Consider the following 21240-nt stretch of genomic DNA (forward strand, 5'->3'; position numbering starts at 1 on the left):
ACGATTGTCTGCTAAAATTCATTTCGAATAAGATTAAAAACTGAATTCTTTAAGAATATATTTTAAAGAATAATTCCAATGAATTTAAAATAAAATATGACTATTTAATTCATAGTACTACCATTGATTATTTATATAACTGTATATCAATTAGTGACAACTATATTTATTAGTATTTATTATAAAATAATTGATGTGGACACTGTTGTAATATTCATATTAAATACTATACCTACCTATTTGATATATATAATATTTATATGATTATCATTAGTTTTTAAAACAATTTTATCTATCTTTTAAAGATTTTTTTATTAAAATTGTTTTACTATTCATACTCATACAAATATTTGTAAGCATATTAGGTTCTACATTTGATAATGATATCTATTGCTACTTACTATAAACATGCAGACATGATAGACATGATGAACAAACATATTCAGCGTAGCACATAATATAATATGGACTGTAGAAAACTTCAGCCTAATAATAATATTATTTTTCCCATTTTTATTTTAACATACTCTAGATCCAACTTTTCAAGTTATATCTATTATTACATATTTTATCGTTTGTTTTATTTACTTATTAGTATTAATGTTAAACATTTTAATTTGCCATGCATATAAAAATACAAATTATAATGTATATAATTATCATATTATGCATTTGAAATTTCATTCGTTTGCGTTTTCAACACATCGCTATTATTAGTCCGCTTTTGTTCAACAATATACGTACAACTCGTACAGGTGTACTACACAAACGTTTTAAATACTATTAGTGCGTTTAATTACACACTTAAAAGTTGAATGTAACCTATCTAATCTAGTATCTGAATATTATTATCTCATATCACCGTATGTTAGTGTTGAATAAAACAACGATGATGCACTGCCTATATTATTATTTATTATAGTCGATAATATTATATTTATATGTACTTACCACCAGCGGCGTGGCTGTATTATAATTTTCATCCCATATCGTTAAATACATCATTTTAACAGCATAAAATAAATCATTTTACTGAAATCTCTACAGTATATCATTCACCGATTGTTTTTATTTTGTTATTATTATTTCTATTGTGTATCATTAACCATATACATCTTATTATTATACCTATTATACAACACTACAACAGTTTTACAATATGAATGAGTGTAACGGTTCTGATAATAAAATAATATAGTGATATCGCAGTAGCATCATAATAATTATCGAGTATAGATATAAGACTACAGCGTGGATTATTGTAACTTTAATTTAAATCCTATCCTAGAGAATTGTCTATTTTAAATCATTGTTATTTTTATTTATTTCGAGAAACTATACTATAAAAATCAATATCGTCCGTTGTATCGTATACATATTATATTATATAATACCTATATCTTTATGTTCTACCTATAATTAATTTTTTCCTCTATTATTTTGGCCAATTACTATTGTCAACTATCATTATTATTTATTTTTTTTTAACCGAAATATATACCCAACTAAAAATAATTATGATATCTATATAGTCTATAATATAATTTTATGATAGACCTTCCTACATAGTACATACCTACTATTATTTAAACGCTTGCCCATTTTCGTAGGACATTATTCGAGGGTATTCAACTCATCGCACTGATCATGTAATGGTGTAATATTATATAACCACGCATTATACTATCGTTCTGTGATTTTAATGATGGTAACGTTGTTTTTATTTTTTTTTTCGTGTATAGTACCAAGAAGTGAACTCCGGAGAAATAATGGATTTAGACGAGATCTTAAGCAACTTTGGATTGGGCTCATACCAAGTAACCGTCTGTGCTCTGATGGGACTCGTGCTTATGTACTCAAACATATCACCGCTTAGTTATGCTATTACAGCTAGTGACCTTAAATACAGGTAAGTTTGTAAGATTTTTTTTCATTATTTTTACTATTCAACTTGACTGCCAATCGGACAAAATAATATCATTGACTCCAAAAACCACACACTTTTGATAAAATACAGGACAAAACCGCACAATTTTAAAAATTGTTGTATCCAAAAACCACACAGTGATGATTTCGACCCCAAAAAGGTCGATAAACAAAAACGCATATGTATATGTATAAATAATTATTTATTCTCATATTTCATCAAAAAAAAATTATATAGGCAACTAAAGACTAATTGCAGTATAGTACTTATCTTATAATCTTATCTTTTTACTATTTTCACTGAAAATAGTGTGCGGTTTTAATCCTCTCTAAATGTTCATTAATTTGTTATAAAACGACCGATAAGTTGTACGATTTTTGTCTAGGGACCTTTTTTGAATCAAAATCAAAATTGTGTGGTTCTTGGATGCAACCAATAATTACCTTTTAATTATAACATATATCTTAGTACAAATAGTACATAATCATTTAAATGGGTGTATAGTATATACTATATACTATAAAATTAACAATTAATACATATTATATGATATAAATTTGTAATTTTAATATGATATTAATGATTTTATTATAAATTATTTTATATACGTTATACAAGGCATCATTTAAACACAAATTTCTTGATAAATCTGCAATATGTATTTTTTTTAAACTCCAAAAAATCTATTAAGCAATTTTATTTTCAAAATAATTATTATACATTTATATAACAGTTAATCAATCTTAAATATGTTATAGATTTGTGTGTAGATTTATTATACTTCAGTGTTATCGAAATAGATAATTCATATGTAAATATGACCTATTCAAAACGCTTAAAATAAAATTTAAATTGTCAAATATACTCAATATCAATTTAATTATTCGTGAAAAAGTCAAATTCTATAATTAGATATTTAAATAAACTCAAGTAACAAATAGTTAAAATAGTATTTCTTGATAATAAAAAATAAATCATAATTTTAATGTTCATTTCACTCATTAGTCATTAGTATAAATTATAATATATTATGGTGTATAATAGAACTGTTTAGTCTATTTATTTTATTTTTTATTTGAACAAAAGTATATTTACAATCTATAATATTATTATACATAACAAGTAAATTTTCTAACCTTGTGGAAACCCTCTGAAGTCTAATTAAAATATTAAACTATTTTATCTTTGCTGTAGTCTTTATCTTCAATGCATATTATCGTCTTGAAACAGAGCAAGATCTGTTAGAAGAATTACCTTGGGCATAAATAGGCTTCTAATTAGTGAGAGATGGGACCGTGGAGGACAAGGCAAAGTATTCAAAGATTGGATAGATCACAACTAAATATGTGTGCACATTGATAAAATTGTATAAAGCACAAAAGTAATGTTAAATCCATATCACAATACTATTACCTACACGATTATACACATTTCTCGCTAAACTGTTTTTAAAATTATTAACTTAAAAGTGTTCAAGACTAAGATATTCTTAAATATTATTTATTCAATATTTCAAAATAATTGAAATTAATAAGTAATAACATTCAAATTACACGACGTGTTATGTGTATATATATATATAAATATATTTATATAATTAAAAATTTAAAACTAAGATATAAGAAAATAATATACAATCTCCGACACGAGAGTGGGGAGGCGAGTACCTCACTGCACTTCTTCGCTACGTACATTCGAAGTGAACAAAATACAGTTACATTTTTATAAAAGACTTGTATAATAACAGAATTATGAGTGTCAAATGAGTTAATAAATAATTTGTAAGCTACATAATATTGTTATATGGATAAAGTTAATCAAATAGCACAGTTACATACATAAATTGTCTAATGGAGTGCTACTGCTGCTACTCGTATTAGACATAACTGTAATAAGTAAGCAAGTGATAACTAATAACTAAAAATATATAATCTGTACCTATAATTTCAATTTTAATTATTTGATTTATTTTGACTTAATTCTGAAATGTATTTATGTTTTGATGTCTTGCGAGCATTAAATCGTTTGATTCGTTAAAAATGTATTAACATAGATATAGATTAATATAGGTATTATTATTGAATATAAAGAGTACCGAATACCTACCTATTTATATTTGGAAGTTGAATATTTACAATATTAAATAATTACCAAAATTATCGTTAGCGCATAAAATAATAAAAGATAAGAGAAAAGACCAAATTACATATTATTTTTTTTTCATTTTTTCATGTCTTGCTTAATCCAAGTCTGGTAAAGTTTTTTTATGTAAAAAATGTGAGTTTTTAGCACAAATACGATTTGCGATTTTCTAAACAAATTCTAGAGAGATCTGAAAGTGGCATTTAAAAAATATCATCAGAGTACAATTTACAATATATATTGAAGGACAAACTTTTTGAACCACTTATTTTACAAGGAAATATGATTATATAAATAAAAACTCCATCATTGTAAAACCAATATATTCCTTCAGATATAAAACCCTTGTAAATCTATAAGCTAAATTTTTTTTGTCGTGTTGGCGACGGTACACTTTTTATAATTGAATTTCATCGTTACATTGCAAAGAAAATAAATTGAATTTAAATCTATAAAAAAAAATTTAATTTAAATTTCAGGAGAATACATATCAACAAACAAAGTTTTTATAATTAAAAAATAACCAATTTATCTTTTTTCTTACACAAAACAATCAAATAATTTAATATAATACATAGAATAAATAATTTAACTGCAGTACAAATAGTAAAAAATTATATTTGAAATGCAAAGTTAATGAATCTTGGAAAGTTTGGATAGTTCAGTACTAAGCAAATAATATATAAATCCTCTAAGCTACTATTTAATTTTGTTACAATAATTGATATTATACTTCCGAAATTTTATAAATTAATTTAATTGATTTTTGTTCAAAAAGTATTATATTGTATACAATACTTATTTTGACTATATTTTATTTGCTTAATTATTTTATTATTTTCGATTTTAATTTAAAATACATTTCTTTTGAGTAGTTTTTATTTATAAATATATATATTGTAGTATGTTTAAAATTAGTTGAATACAAACAAAACAAATTTTTAAAAATGATAAATCATCTTAAAATAACATTAATTTTACTTAATTATGAAATGTTATTATAGTAAATGCACTTAGTACCTAGTACCAATAAGAAAATAAATTTTTTATAATCTAATATAAGGCATTATTGTGTCAAATAAAATACAATGATAAATTAATTTTTACATCCACTCTCATTTCTTTCAATTAAACTATTCACCATATGCAGTAACATTTATATTAATAGAAAATATATGCTGCTACTGTATAGGCGTACTACTTCTTGAATTTTATTATAAAAACAAAATAAATTAAATAAATTGATTAAAAAAAAAACATATCACATTATAAATAATTATTAAGTCATATGCAAATATTAAATGTACAAACATGATGGATACTAAATTAATATTATGATATATTACATTAGTATTAACTATTAAGTGCTTTGCTATTACCTCATTACATTCAATACAAAAAAAATTATTTAAAAAACACAATAGAAGTGATAATTATAAAAACGTAACAATCACTATATTATTTAACTTCATATTACTCTTAATTACTGTGCAAGGTTAGAAATGATTAATTTGTCAATTTTGCTGCGTTTTTATAAATGCACATAATAAAATACACATTACTGAATATTATCAATTGTATTGGTAATTAATAAGTATAATGCATTTGAATTTTGAATACGTAAATCTACACGAATAATTATATTTTTTTGAATATTTAATTAGGTATAGGTATATAATATGTATTGTTCTAAATAAAAAGTTATTTGAAATAATAAAAAATGTAAAATAAAAATATTATATTTAATATTTTTTAACAAGGCGCATTGAATAGGCATTTGTAGTACATTCATGCAAATCAGCTTTATTGTTATAATAAAATACTAAATATAGTAATTAATAATTTACTTTTATAGTTTTATATTATGAACAACAATTCGTTGGTCGTTTATTAAAATTTACCATTCAATTATAAAATAGATTATTAATTTTTTTCTAGATTAGAACTTAAAAAGTAATGATGTAATTATCTAGAAATTAGAAAGGTTTATGTAGCTTATCTGTTGCAACTTATCGGACTGGAAGAGGTATGCTTCAAAAACTCCAAACAACTGTTTCCATTATATAAATTATAAGTAAAACTTCATCAATATTTTCTAATAAGAGGACTTTTTTTAATTTTTTATGATTTTAAAAATACACAGATTGTTGTATTCAAACAAAAGCATAGTTGTAATCGTTTTCCACTCTCGCGGTCGTTTAGTGAATACGATAAATTATAATTTATGGTTGCTTTTAAATTTAATAGCACTGTATCAAAAATCGAAGTCATGTCATAATGCGGTACCTATATATATATAGTGTCTTGCACAATTCCTGTTATAGCTCTGTTTTTAGATACCTAACGAACGTAACACAAATAGAAATTAATTTAGGGTTATTTTAGATACCATGTATTCAACGTATTATTATTTTTAACTGTAATATTATTCTAGATGCGAAATCCCGCAGTGTGATGATATTGAAAATCCAATATACGATCCGGTTTGGTTAAATCGCGTGGTACCTTTTAATGAAAAGACCATAGAGCCATACAAATGTCTAAAATACCACTACCAGCCGACTATAAACGGGACAGACACCTCTGCTAATGGCACTTGTAATTTCAAAGCATTCGATGAAAATTCCAAAGAGAGGTGCAACAAATGGGTATTTGGTGAAACAGAAAGAACGATAGTGAACGATGTGAGTCTATAGTTATGATTATATAATTTTTAGTTAAAACTCTCAATACCTCAATAACCATTTTGTCACAGTTTGGTATTATGTGCGAGGAAAACAAATGGAAACTCAGTATGGTGGGAACCATCAACAGCATTGGTCAGTTTGTTGGAATTCCTTTAGCAGGATTTATTTCAGACAAGTGAGTATAATAATAATATTATCTATAAAGTTATATGCCTCTGCTACGTCACTCTTCAGCACACGATTTATCACAATTTTGTTAGTAATTTTTATAGACAAATATGCTGCAGTACTTATTTATTTTTAAATATTATGTGTATTATTTGTCTGGATCAACTCCATATCACTAATCCCTAAAATGGGGCATAAAAAAATAAATGTGTGAATACTACTTTAACTAATTATCAAAAAAATCATAAAAATCGTAGTTTATTCATTCAAGTTCGTGAAAGTCGTTATGGGAAATTAGCTTTCCGGCTTTGTCAGATTAATTCGATTATTTTACTAATATTTTACAAATAAATCATTCAAAAATTATAAGCTAAAAACTATTGTGAAGGGATCAACTTTACGTAGCTCCCCAATTTTTTTCTATCGACTCAAAACATAGACCAAACAATGAATTACATGTTTATAGAATGATTTTTAGATTATAAATCATTTACTTGTTTTATTTACTGATGCCATGGCCCATGATAGGCATTTATTCCGAAACAGCTTATATATATGTTCCGAATGAATAATTAAAACTATGTGTACTTGGGGGGTTGGAAAAAATTGTATTGCAAATTCTAAAATCCAATTTGTAATTAATTAGAAAAATATTGGCATAAAAAAAAACTATACCTATAAAATTAAATCCATTATCGTAGTGAATACGTTTTCAATTATCTACTTATTCTACCTATATATTAATAAAACTGTTTTTATTTTGTACAATAATTATTAAGATGTATTTTATACAAATTGTTTCTATTGTGTTTCTATTATTGAGTATGTTTATATATAATATTAAATTACATACTTTTTTTTTTTATAAATATAAAGGTATGGACGCAAGTTTATCTTAATTATAGGATCAGTTTCATCGGCCATACTCGGCACAGCCCGGTCTTTCACTACCGATTACTACTCATTCCTCCTTTTCGAACTTTTGGATTCCATGGCTTCCAGTGGAGTGTATGCAGCCACATTTGTATTAGGTAAAAAATTTAAACCCTCGTAATCATAAAATATGATCTAAAATAAATATATATTTTTAATTATTAAATTAGAGATAAGTTAAATTAATTAAACCGAGCCCTAAATATATATATATATATATATATATAATGTTTTATATATTTTTTAAAATATTATTATCAATTGACTGTTATAAAAATATTTAATTTAAGTATTTATAAATATATATAATGTATAATTAGAGTTAGTACATACTACAAATTGTTATCTACCAAAAATTGAAACTATTTTGACCAAACCGAGTTATTAAGAATTTTATTTAATTAGAAAAAAATCAAACTACATAAAACTACATCAAAAAGTATTCACTATAATTTTAAAATTTATATTTAAGGTCTAGAATTAGTCAGTCCAAAATCACGGGTTACCGTCAGTACTCTGATGGGCTGTTTCTATCCCATGGGTGCGGTTATCATGGGCTTCGCGGCTTACATGATTCTCGATTGGCGGATAATGCTTAGGGTACTTTACTTGCCCGGACTTCTTATATTAGGATATGCTTGGTAAGCTTAATGATCATTTATTGTCACTGCTATCGTATACATATATGATTACAGTTTGAGTTAATATGTAATGTTTTAAACGCATTTGTCTGGATGCCGTTGCAATATGTTTATAGGTATGTGCCAGAATCTATGCGATGGCTTCAAACTCAAAACCGAATCGAAGAAATGGCTAACGTACTGTCCAAAGTTGCTAAATCTAATGGAAAAACACTACCATCTAGCGTTAAAGAAGCACTGATCGCTAACACCAAAGCCAATTCCGACGCAACAAACTCGGTAATGATAATTTATGTAATATTTATATACCCGCAAAATGATTTATAAAATATAACGCTCGACTGTATTAAAGTTATAAATTAACATGATATATTATCATGTGTCGTTTCAGCCCGACGAAAGCCAATTATCTTGTACTAAATTAATGAGTAAAATATTTAGTTCAAAGGAGATTTTCCTGCGACTGGTCAACTGTTCATTTTGCTGGTTGGTACAACATCTAAATAATATATAACATATACATTATACAAGTCTCTACGTTATAAATTATTTAATACTTTCAATCTTATTATTTTTATGTGATTAAATATCTTGATACATTTTTATGACTACAGGACAACGATTACGTTAGTTTATTACGGCCTTTCATTAACTTCTGTGGAGTTCTCCGGTAACAAATACTTGAACTTTATGCTTGTAAACATTGTAGAAGTACCAGCGTTTTTGACATCATGGTACTTCATGGAACACTATTCCAGACGAAATACTCAAGCGTTTTCATTCCTCTTCAGTGGCATCGGGTGTATTATGGTCAACTTAATACCTACACGTAAGCAATCACTTAATTTTAAACAGTATCTTGTCCCACTTTACTTTATACAAATACCTTCGCATGTTATCTGGAATATATAATAAATAAATTTGATACTTATGGCCCAACCATCAAGTAAAAATATAATCCTATTCAAAACATATAAGAATTTAAGTTAATATTATAATTCAAAAGTTTATAACTAACTCTTATTATAACATAATATGCAAACATATATATATATTAATAAATAATATATAAATTGTAGTTTATTTTATTGAGATAAATAATATATTTTTATATATTTATTTTATTTTTAATTGTATAATATTACACGTAATACATTTTTTTTACTTAAAAAAGCAAGTGCATTTTATATTACATATTTTTAATTTAGCAACTTCGTTAAAAAATAGTTAGTTGTTCAATATATGTCTAATTTTCTAGTTTTGTTTACTTAAAAATTATTAAGTATCTTCTTTAGTTTTATAAAAATAAAACTGTTGTTTACGGCGTTTTTATGCCGTATTTATTATTTTTAAAATCATTAATGAATATATTCATTGGTAAATTAAGTTAAAGAGTTAGAACAAGTAAATGAGACTGCAAACCTTGGAAAAATATTCATTCTAACTTCTAACATACTCTGATTTTATAAAACAACAAAATGTTAATTTAAAAAATAGGACTTAAAATATTGTGTATGTTATTAAGGTTCCAATAGACTTAGTTGGTTCAATTTACTCATACACATATTTATAAAAATACACTAGTCCGAGGTATGTTTGTATGGCTTTTGCAATAAAATTCATGTATCATAAATTTATAGATTATTTGTGGGTGAAACTGACATTGTTCTTGAGCAGCAAGTACGCCATCACCATGGCATTTAACACCATGTATGTGTTCACCGCAGAGATGTTCCCCACCGAACTTCGTATGTCACTATTTGGTATAGCTTCCATGTTTGGTCGAATGGGTTCTATGTTCGCTCCACAGATGACGCTATTGGTATGTATTTGACATTTTTTTTTTTCAATAATCAAGTTTAATGAAAATAAAAACACTACACATATACGTCATACATGCATTGTAATATGTTACGTCAGACATGAATAATTATATAAATATTGTTTCACAGAGTGCATATTTTGGACCATACATACCAATCTTGTTGTTCGGAATCATATCGTTTATGGCGGGAGCGTTAGCTTTCTTGTTCCCTGAAACAAAAGATCAAAAATTACCTGACACAGTAAAACAAGCTGAATTCGTTGGAGAGGTCTAAAAAGGTTCTAAATTGTTCGAAATTCAACGAGAATACACCACGAGAAAACACATGTATTGCAGTCGTGCCTTATGAAATTTGTACATTAGTTTTATTTTTAATAATGATTCCATGTGTCTCATAACGTACTATAATTTATTTTTTTAATCATCTAACACTAAGCAATAGTATTTTATAATCATTAAGAGAAGGAAACAAGTTTCTATAATCATTAAGTCCACATCATTCATGTGTAATAACTCCACTAACTGTGCATGTATGTATTCATAATATATATATATATATACATTACACAATCTGGATCATTTTTAATGTATATACAATAAATATATTACATAATATTATGTAATGGTAAATAATATCTCAACAAATTCCATTTCCTCACCCTTTTTTTCGGGTGTTCTTTTTTTATATTTCTAAAATTTCTGTGATATTAAATATGTATTAATTACATGATTTTAAAATCTAAAAAAAAATTATATATTGTATTACTATATAGTATATAATATAATGTATTATTTATAGTTAATATATATATATATTTATGTATTAAAGTGCTAATAGTGTACCAACACTGTAAACATAATGAATACTGTTAATCTTAGCAATAATGTTGATTAATGATTATTATTATAATATGTTTTATTAGAAAATACTTATACGAATGTATATTAGGATAAATAAATTTAAGGAAATAAAGACATCATATTATTATATTATTTTAGTCAAAATTCTATGATATAATATAATATTTTTATTTTAAAAAGAAACCATTGTTTACAAATTTGATGTATCGGCAATTTTTGTTATAAAAATTAATAAAACACTTATATTACAAAGTTTTTTTTATTAAGCAACTAAAAATAAATTTAGTTATAATCAATATCAATATTTTGTTGAAAAAATAATAGATATTCAATATTGTATAAAATATACAGGATAATTCATCAAACATACTCTCCCCTTTCATTTTAAAATTCTTACGATTTTCTGTAGCTAGTATTAAGAAGTATTATGTTCATTAAAATTCAAATTTTTAAAATTTAAATATTTTAAATACAAAAAATCTCAAGAATTTTAAAAATTATATTCAAGAATATCTTAATTTCAAAAATCAATTATTGAAAAAAAAATAGCGCTGACCATATGATTGTTGAATTACCTTATAATTTGTATATACATACATACCATATATTATGTATAACATCAGATCTCCAAATTATCTACGTTCCGCGATCCTTTGACTATCAATTCACAAATGACATACCGAATGCTGTCAGATATTTATAATTTTGTAATGAATCACGTTATCTGCACTTTGTTGTCATTCGTACTCCCCTATCTCTTCCAGCAATTGGTGTTCTTGAAATGCAACAATCTACTAGTGTTTAAGCGCACTAAATACAAATTAAAAGACATCTATTTTAAATGGTTTTGCAGCTATACCAAGCCAACATATCAAAATACATTATAGTTTGTCCGAAAAAAATTTTTCTGGATGAAATAAATTGCATATTGATATTTTGGTGTATACAACATTTAAAAAATATATACCTATCTATACCAGACATGTAAAAAAATCAACATATTATGTACATAAATGTGTTTATCGTGTGGTAGTTGCAGTGAGACACCGGCGCCACGCCGGTGCCTTATAGTCATTTGTCCGTAATTATTACTAATTGCAAACAAATTGTCACTAACTATCACAATATTGTACATATTATTGGTATGTTGACTTCCACCATTTCACCATCATCTACCGTCGACGATATACAGTTGGCCGTATGATAAACTGTATGACTTTATTGTTCACAAATTTTATGACTGGGATATTAATATCCATGATACTTAACATTTTATTTTGGGATAATTTATTTAACACTAGATCAATGTCATGCGGACAAAAATCGGTATGCCTTAACACTCCACATTCCCTCACCAAATAATGACTCTGAATCTTAAGGTTAGATAATTTTTTTTTAGAACTGTTTACAATCGATTACGATTACGAAATTGAATGAAAGTTTTGCAAATTGAAATCAAAACCTAAACCAAAATTTTGTTAAGATTAGAGAGTAAACGTTCAGCTGAAGTCACTGTAACAAATTCTAATATAATAAGAGCTCAAACAGCACGATCTTCACCAATGACGGATTCAAGGAGGGGGTGAGAGCTCGAGCCCCCTCGGCAATTATATTATATATATAAGGCCTGAAATCAAATCCTAAATATTGTGTTTACAAAATTATATGATATGAATATAATAATATGGAAAATTTTGAGCCTCCCCAAAAAAAAAAAAAAAAAATTCTAGATCCGCCACAGATCTTGACACTACATATACTTTCATACTATCCTAGTCAGCAGACTCGTATTTATTTAGTAACATAATAATATATGTGTACAGCTGTCTGAACCTATACCATCACATATATTATACACTACACACTTGCGTTATATACTTATTTAACACGCACGTTGTTGTATGTATGAACTATTCAATAGTTAGGTACCATTAAGCGTATGTTGCGCCAACCAGAGAAAAAGTATGAGTAGTAGGGCTTTAAAAACCCAAACAATAAGTATTGTAAGTAATTATGATATTATAAACTGTATTTTTAGTACGAAAAAATTCCCAGCAAGCTTTTAAGTCTGTACAACTATATTGGGGGAGCTAAAGTTATGTTTTAGTGACCGCAAACCATTATTATAACCGCGGCTACAGTACTATTACAAAGTGTAGAAGATGATGCTCTATCGAATTCAGTGGGATTGAGTAGTGTTATATAATAACTATATAACTACACATAATAATAATGTATTGCATACGTTATGTATTATATCGGTGTGGTAGTTTGACTACACTTATACTAGTTATACGTATATAGACTGTTATCTCAAGTTTATTTTGTATTTGAAGTCTTCGAGGTGTGTAGGTATAATGTATATAGTGCGTTTCTCACGCGTTTATTGACTTAAGAGCGCCATAAACCTAACCTAAGGTACATACGCACACATCGTGACACGAATGCGTTTACATAAGTGTTTTGCTATATCTACAGGTGTAGTGATAATTGTACGACGATTTGAACGAAGTGTATAATAATAATTAGTCGAGAGAACAATAATAATTTATGTATATTATATTACTTACATTATCATCTGTATACGATTGTAATTCACCTACCTATGTTTCAATAACAAACGTAATTCGTGAATTTTTCATTCATAGAGTAGATATAATAATATAGGTATACTAATTTTCAAATCGACGTGACTTTGGAAAAATAGTTTATGAGTATTCGTGATTCTACATTTTTACAAAAATCATCTAATCTTTTATTATTTTATATCGTATCGATTTTTTAATTTTTTAATGACAGTATACATAATTGTATTTTTATAATCAGAAGTATAGAAAATAAAATAATACTTTACTAAAATTCTCGTTGTATAAATATCAAATACTCAACACTGAATTTTTAGGGAAAAATGTTTTTACATTATATAAATATTAAATACTGTATTATACACACTTTAAGTATTTAACCACAGCTTAAGCTTTTATTCGGTATCCCTTTTTCATCTTATACAATTCGCCACTCGCAATAATTTATGTTTACCTTTTTAAATCCTGACCAATAGTAGATAAAAAAATAATATACCTGTTCAATAGTATTCGATGTTTGTATATCAACAATATAACGAAAAAAATATTGACGGCAGACGCAACGTTCACATGCGATGTCACTCATAAAAAGTACCTAATCGTAACCTCCCGCATTTTTTAAGTGTTTTTTAAATTCTTTTATATCGTTATATTTAATAAAGTTTTAAATTTATAAAATTATCTGTATTTACCGAATTACATTTTCACGTGACAACGTCTGGAATAATGAAATTCTGATCTGTCTGTAATGTCTGTATAATGGGTTATCGCGTATTAATATCCGTATGTTCGATGATCGGTTTTTTCGACATTCCCACAATCGACACAATCCCACCGCGATGATTCCACGATAATAAAAGTGTCGTTATTTATGTATTATTTTGACGTTAATACTGCAGTATGTCATCATTTGAACTGTAACACGCGTTCCCGGCGCACGCGTTTACCGCGCACGACAACGTTTATAATATTTAAGTAGGTACCTACCAATATATTGTTTTTTTTATCAATGGACAATAATTATTTATTATAAAAATAATATATTGCTCGTGTATTTATACTGTACTCTACAGAAATCATCTTATTTTTTTTCTTCTTATTTTAGACCACGAAACGCAGCAATAAAAATGTTCAAATACGTCTATTTGGCTGTATGCATATTATGTCTGTTCTACGTGCTAGCCGCTGTCTATGTGCTATTCAGCGACTTGATATTGGATCCGTTGTACGGTTATCTGTTTGGCTGAGGTTAGAGTATTTCCATCGCAAATCCCGACGTATTCAAACCGTCCGCATAACATCCTACTATTATTAGGACGTAGGTACCGGACTAGTACTAACTGCTCCCGATGGACGTAACCATTATATTCACGACCAACTCGACCAAGTAAATTAATCATATTTATACTGTCATCGTCATGATCATAATATTCATTTAGATACTGCGACCGCAGTCCAAATCGTGTTCCACCGCAGTATGGTCGACGGTCGTCTGCAATCACTAACCGTCGTCCGACATATCTGACGAATCGCGCGCGCCAACACATGGGAGGACATAGAGACAATACTGAAAGTTTAACGGTTCGTGTATAGCCAACTAATAAAAGGACTTCTACATAGCCAACATAGGTAAGTATTATGCAGTATAGTTGTACCTAAGTATTCAAAGTGATTCAAATATCATACGAACCAGCATTTCAGAAAAATAACGTTTTTAAAATTAGTATTTTTAAACATCATTTTATTCGTTACAAAACAACACTTATGAAAAACTATTTTTTTTATTAATTTTTTTATCATTTAAAAAAAAAGATTTTAATTTTTTTAATGACAATATAAATTTGTTATTTTGTATTCCAAAGGCAAGTATTATCAAAAATGTACCTATTTCGATCTACAAAAATCAAATTTTGGACAAGTAGTTTAAATTGATTATAAATATTTAAAGTGTAAACTAACGTATAATATAGTGGGTTAGGTTAGGTTAGGTTATATTGCTCGGTATCCTTGTCATCCCATTTCGCTCATCAAAAATTTAAATACTTTTAATTATAACTCAATTTATATGTATCGAAGTACTCAAAAAATATTTTACATATCTACTTTAGCATAAGAAATTAAAATATTTATTGTCACTAAAAAAAAGTAAAAACAAAATAAAAAATATATATTCCTATAAGAAAATTATATCAAAAATTCAAAATATATAAATAGATTTTAAAATATTAAGTGTCTTAGTCTTACTATGAATTACTCTTTATAGTACCTATGATAATGCATGAATTTTGTTTCTATCTTTGCCAAATGTCTTTGGCGACCGTACATTATAATATGTATTAATAATATGTTATATGGCCTTAATTTTATATTTTCATACTGGAAAAATGGAATTTAACTTTGATAACTTTAATCATTATAATTACATTATAAAGGGTGAAAATGTGCAATACTGCATTGTAAATTTGTAACCATTTACTCCCCTCCGATGACCAACTTATTTTTTTTATAATTTTGATGTTAGTTTTCATTATAAAACCATAATAATACTTGAAATTTATAATATTAATTTTTATTGTTCAATATCAATAGTCAATTATCGTATAATTGTTTTTGTATTTATAATTACCAATTAATCTTAAAAAGTTAAAAATTCTCCAAAAATGTTTCTATAATTCTAATAGGTATGTCACTGATCTCGAATATTATTCCATAACTATAACCCTAAAATAGAAATCATCGTTTATAAAAATAGCTTTTTTTCTTATCATTTATCGCAATTTAAGAAAACAAAATATGATTATCTTGTTCTAATAAAAAATATTTACACTTTAATAGTAAAATCAAGATGTAACTAACCAACCATAGAACAAATTACTATTTACTAACGAACCACAAATTTAAATGTCTTAGTAATACTACTAGTTAATTCGTAGTGTATAGGTTCCTAGATACATACTAATTAGAAATTGTTTCGCAAAAATTAGCTAATCGAGTTTTAGTTTACCTACAACCTAGTTTTTTTAATTTTTTTTTTTCATCACAAATCATAAATAAATACCCCAAGGAAGTTGGTCTGTTATAAAATAAAAATCAAAATATTAAGTGATGTTTAATAAAAAAAAAAAAAAAAACCATTATAATATTAAATATAGTGATTATTATTATTATATTATCAGGCATTATGAGCGTCCGGGGAATAAAGAATTAACTTTATTTAAATGCAATTTTTTGTCTAATTTTATTTATGCCTCTCTTTGATAAATTTCACGTAGCGGCGGGCGCCTATGTCAGTCACCAGCTGTCAACACCGACATACCATAATAGATCGGGGTGAATAAGTTTGTCGTATAAGCTATAAATAGCTTATAATTAATCAAAAAATTTAAAAACTTCATTGTGTACCCAAAGAAAATATAAATATACGTAATACGGTGAAATGTTTTAGTGTCTGATGAATTGTTCGAATTATATTTTTTAATCACAACTAAAATCGTGAATTTTTGAATAAAATGTCAAAATGTTTAACTTGATATCTGTAAAAACAATTATATAATGTACATATATATTTTTTTAAATTCTGTAAGAGCACTAAGAACAACTTATAAAGAACCTTGTATTACATTTTCAACCATTTTTACCTTCTTTTTTTTTTTTTTAATTGAAAATGTTGAAGATATTGGCTTTACCATTTTTATTTTGTGGTTATTGAAAAGACACTAATCATAGAACTTAAAACTTACCTACCACTTTGAGATTGTTCCGATAAAAATGAAACGTATACAACACTAAAGAGATTTCAAAATATTTTTACCAATTTAAAACTATTAATAGGCATTTGATGTTTTCAAGTTTTTTTTTTCAGAATTGATTAAAAATTAAAATGTTTAATTAATAATCTTGAAAATACAATATCCTATTGTTCTAATAAAAGCTTGAAAATATGGAAAACACATTGGCAGGATTTTGTACATAATTGATGGAATTTCAAATTTTTAAACAATCATCATCACAATAACAACAATTTTAAATTTTTTTTTATAATTAAAACGTAAAATATTTAAAAAAAAACTTTTTAAAATGATTGAAAATTAAGTATAAGATTTCTCATAAATTATTCTTAGAGAAACAGCCTAAACAATCCCTCCAACTACATTTACGAGGACTAATGTAATATTTTTCATTAACTTTTACAATTTATGATATAGATAGTAGATACACTTATTTTTTACTTGAATGATCAATCTTCTGTTATAAATTATGAATAAGCCTGTTAAACTTAAAAAAATGTTTCCCTATTTTTGGCGCAGGCTCCTAGTTTTCTTATAATAAGCCGACCCTGACAATATGTTAGTATTGACTTATAACTCAATAAAAAGTAAACAGTTAATAATATTATTATTACTATTTAATGTATAGAGTGTTTTGGGAAAGATTAATACAACCTATTATTGTATTGTATTATTATACTAATATTAAAACTATACTTTAACATTTTTTATTTATATCAACTACAATTTAAAGTATAATTGACTCTAAATAAAATAAATGTCTAATTTTAATTGTTTTGTATGTTCAGAAAATAGTTTTGCACATATGACACGTATTGAAACTGGATTTGGAATGATTCATAAAGAAAATTAGCTGTTTAAAGAAAATGGTATCAAATAATTATGGAATTACACGTACCAGGATATGTCTATTTTTAATTTTAATGCAATCTATATCATTACTTTTATTTTAATATTAATATTAAATTAATACATAAATATTGCTTTTAGCTTTTTGTTAATGTAATTAATGTAAATATTATAAGTTTTTTTTAAGTAAACTTTATTTTATAATTTTATATTAATTATTGTGATGTATATTTTGTAAGTTGTGAATTTACCAAGAGTTATAATTTTCTATATTGTACTGTTATAAATTAATATTTATAAAACACTTGAAAAAATGTTAATATTACATATGCCAGTAATCAGAGTAGGTATAGTAAAAAAAATAATACTAAACTGTGAACATTTTTTAATTATTACTATACCTAAGGCTAAGAAATTATAGCATTTGTATTTTTTATCATAGTACTCCAGGATATAGCTTATAAAAAACTAAATTGTAGTGTTATTGGTAACTGTTAAACACCTTTACTGTATATTTTCAGTATATCATTTTCCTAACCTTAAATATAAATCTATTAAAAAGTAATAAAAATAAATCAAATTCAAAAATGTTATTATTTTTTATTAAATAAAAAAAAAAATATATTTTTAAGCTTATGTACCATAATTTGACAAATAAGTCAATTTTCCTTAAATTATTAACAATAGTTTACTCTCCATCTGAACCAGAATCATCATCTAGAGACGCTTTAGCATATTTCAAAGCATCATCAAATACATCTTTTGAAACTTCTTCATGTTTTCCATTAGTATGGCTACCAACCCAGCTAAGTTCAAGTTCAAATTGTTTGTCTTTCAATTCATCATGTACCATGTAAATTCTATAAAAAAAAATAAAAAATGTTTAAAACCATACTAATACAAAATAGGAAATATTTATATACATCTTAGCTGCTTCTTTAATCAATTCTTTACATGTCATTGTCTTCAAATTCAATTTTTCTATTTCAGTTTTTGCTGTTTGCTTAGCTTTACCAATAGCACATCCAAAATATCCCTAAAATTACAAAAAAAATAATAAATATGAGAAACTAAATTCATAGTTTTGACTATAATATAGCATTAGAAAAATTATTTTATTGAAATTTAGATGAACTTTTTTACAATCAATGTATAGGTACAATATTTATAAAGAAAAACATACAAATGATACTCCAGCTGGATCAATCATATACATCTGAGGACCATCCTTAGGATCATAAGAACCAATAATGACAGCACATCCGAAAGGCCTAATAGCACTGTACAATGTATGAGCATGTATATACATGGATACTCGTTCATTCAAATATTTTAATGAAATAGGCATATTATATGACTGGCGATATGATTTCGCTTCCTCGCGTGCAACATCTAATATGGCACTAGCATCAGCAGTCAATCCACCAACAGCCTAAATGGAAAGATATATTATTAATTTATAGGCTACAGTAAATATATATTTGAATATTTCAAGACTTACCATTCCAATATGATCTTCCACACTAAACAATCTTTTTCCTGTACTATCTTCATGAAGTTTTGACGTAACCAATTTTTCCACGGCAAAAACAACACCATCAGAACCACGTAAAGCTATGGCAGTTCTAGCAAATATAAATCATGGATTCAATTAAAAATAAAAAAAACAATTAAATAGCTATATGGCATTACCCGCTATTTTCAACTGCTTTAAAGGCATATTCAACTTGAAATACTCGACCATCAGGCGAAAATTGAGATGCTGATAAATCATACTATACAAATAAAATTTCACATGTATTTAATAAAATCCAAAAAAATGGTCAAATAATTTAATTGATTAATTTTTTTTTGTGATTCAAACTTAATAAATGACAAATAATTACCAAAAATATAAAATGAGTATTGTTATTAAAAAATAAAAACATATACTTACACCAGTTCCAATTGAACTCATTTTGGATGATTTATAATTAATGCAATTTATACAAACTAAAAAACTCTAAATACCTCTAAATAATAAAATAAATTAAAAGAAAAAAATGTATACTATTTAGTATTCAATTGAATATTTATCAAGCTTTTTTATAATTAATATAATGTATGAAATATTGCAAACTAACACTGATAATGCAAATAAATTTGATTATAAAAACATAACCTTACAAAACCAGTTTGACCATTTGTCATATACCTATATCCAAAATATCCCTAATTTGTAAAAATATGCATAGAATGCAATTTAAAAATTTGATTTTAGCTACAATGTATTTCAAAACGGAATAATCATTTCAAATACTCATTCATTTAATTCTTAGTTTGTGGCCTCATTGACTTAATAGTTATTAGGTAAGTACTTATACTAATTATCAATGTATTCCCTTGTTCATGGACAAAACGAACGCCGCTTTGTTCGCAAATCACAATAATCTGTTCAAGCCGTTCAAGGAGTTCAAGTATTAGATTGTAGGTAGTCTAGTTGTTCTATTTTAATACATTATTTAAAATATGTCCATGTCCTGATCAGAACCTTATTAAAATTCCACTCTTTCTTTGAAAAAAAAATCAAAAAAACTTGTTAGACGCGTGTTAAATGTGTATAATATTTTGGTCCTGAGTATTATTGTCTATTAATTTATAAATACTATAAAATAGAAATATACTAATTAATTTAAATTTATAATCAAAATAATTAGCACGTGTATAATTTACTCGTATACACAAATTTTGAACAAGACTGGATGAAAAATTAAAAATAATAATTATTATAATAATTTAACGCGTCACGAATTCACGATGTAACATTAAACCATAAAGTTTAGGTCAAAACTAAA

At 25.9% G+C, this 21240-nt stretch overlaps 2 protein-coding genes and 1 long non-coding RNA gene across 3 annotated transcripts in view; 2 read left to right on the top strand and 1 right to left on the bottom strand.

Annotated features, from left to right (window-relative positions):
• LOC113552185 (solute carrier family 22 member 21-like) overlaps positions 1-11004 on the top strand; it is a 31711-nt gene extending 20707 nt beyond the window's left edge. The window contains exons 2-11 of the mRNA XM_026954923.1: positions 1743-1909; positions 6504-6753; positions 6825-6931; positions 7801-7955; positions 8330-8498; positions 8615-8777; positions 8890-8984; positions 9113-9327; positions 10139-10320; positions 10451-11004. Coding sequence (XP_026810724.1) covers positions 1743-1909; positions 6504-6753; positions 6825-6931; positions 7801-7955; positions 8330-8498; positions 8615-8777; positions 8890-8984; positions 9113-9327; positions 10139-10320; positions 10451-10597 — 1650 coding nt within the window. The 3' untranslated portion in view covers positions 10598-11004. The remainder of the gene's footprint in view (positions 1-1742; positions 1910-6503; positions 6754-6824; positions 6932-7800; positions 7956-8329; positions 8499-8614; positions 8778-8889; positions 8985-9112; positions 9328-10138; positions 10321-10450) is intronic.
• Positions 11005-14607: 3603 nt separating this feature from the next.
• Positions 14608-18481, top strand: LOC113554474. Its single transcript, XR_003405269.1, has 4 exons — positions 14608-14744; positions 14875-15156; positions 15209-15398; positions 18346-18481. It is a non-coding gene; the product is annotated as an uncharacterized LOC113554474 (long non-coding RNA).
• A 505-nt stretch (positions 18482-18986) lies between these two features.
• On the bottom strand, positions 18987-20493 carry LOC113551817 (proteasome subunit alpha type-3). The gene is made up of 6 exons (XM_026954321.1): positions 20343-20493; positions 20099-20181; positions 19908-20031; positions 19590-19838; positions 19330-19442; positions 18987-19266 (listed from the first exon to the last, which is right to left on the bottom strand). Exons 1-6 carry the CDS (start codon positions 20361-20363, stop codon positions 19095-19097), a joined length of 762 nt encoding a protein of 253 aa, XP_026810122.1. The 5' UTR covers positions 20364-20493; the 3' UTR covers positions 18987-19094.
• Between the last annotated feature and the right edge of the window lie 747 nt (positions 20494-21240).

Source organism: Rhopalosiphum maidis, chromosome 2 (assembly GCF_003676215.2).
Source record: "Rhopalosiphum maidis isolate BTI-1 chromosome 2, ASM367621v3, whole genome shotgun sequence".
NCBI classification, from domain to species: Eukaryota; Metazoa; Arthropoda; class Insecta; order Hemiptera; family Aphididae; genus Rhopalosiphum; species Rhopalosiphum maidis.

What these genes read in the sequence shown, in the direction of transcription:
- LOC113551817 (XM_026954321.1), bottom strand. Translation starts at nt 20,363, where the DNA reads ATGAGTTCAATTGGAACTGGT. An exon ending in TGGAAGATCATATTGGAATG is followed by an intron (nt 19,839 to 19,907) that starts GTAAGTCTTGAA and finishes CTTTCCATTTAG; the next exon opens with GCTGTTGGTGGATTGACTGC. An exon ending in ATCCAGCTGGAGTATCATTT is followed by an intron (nt 19,443 to 19,589) that starts GTATGTTTTTCT and finishes TTGTAATTTTAG; the next exon opens with GGATATTTTGGATGTGCTAT.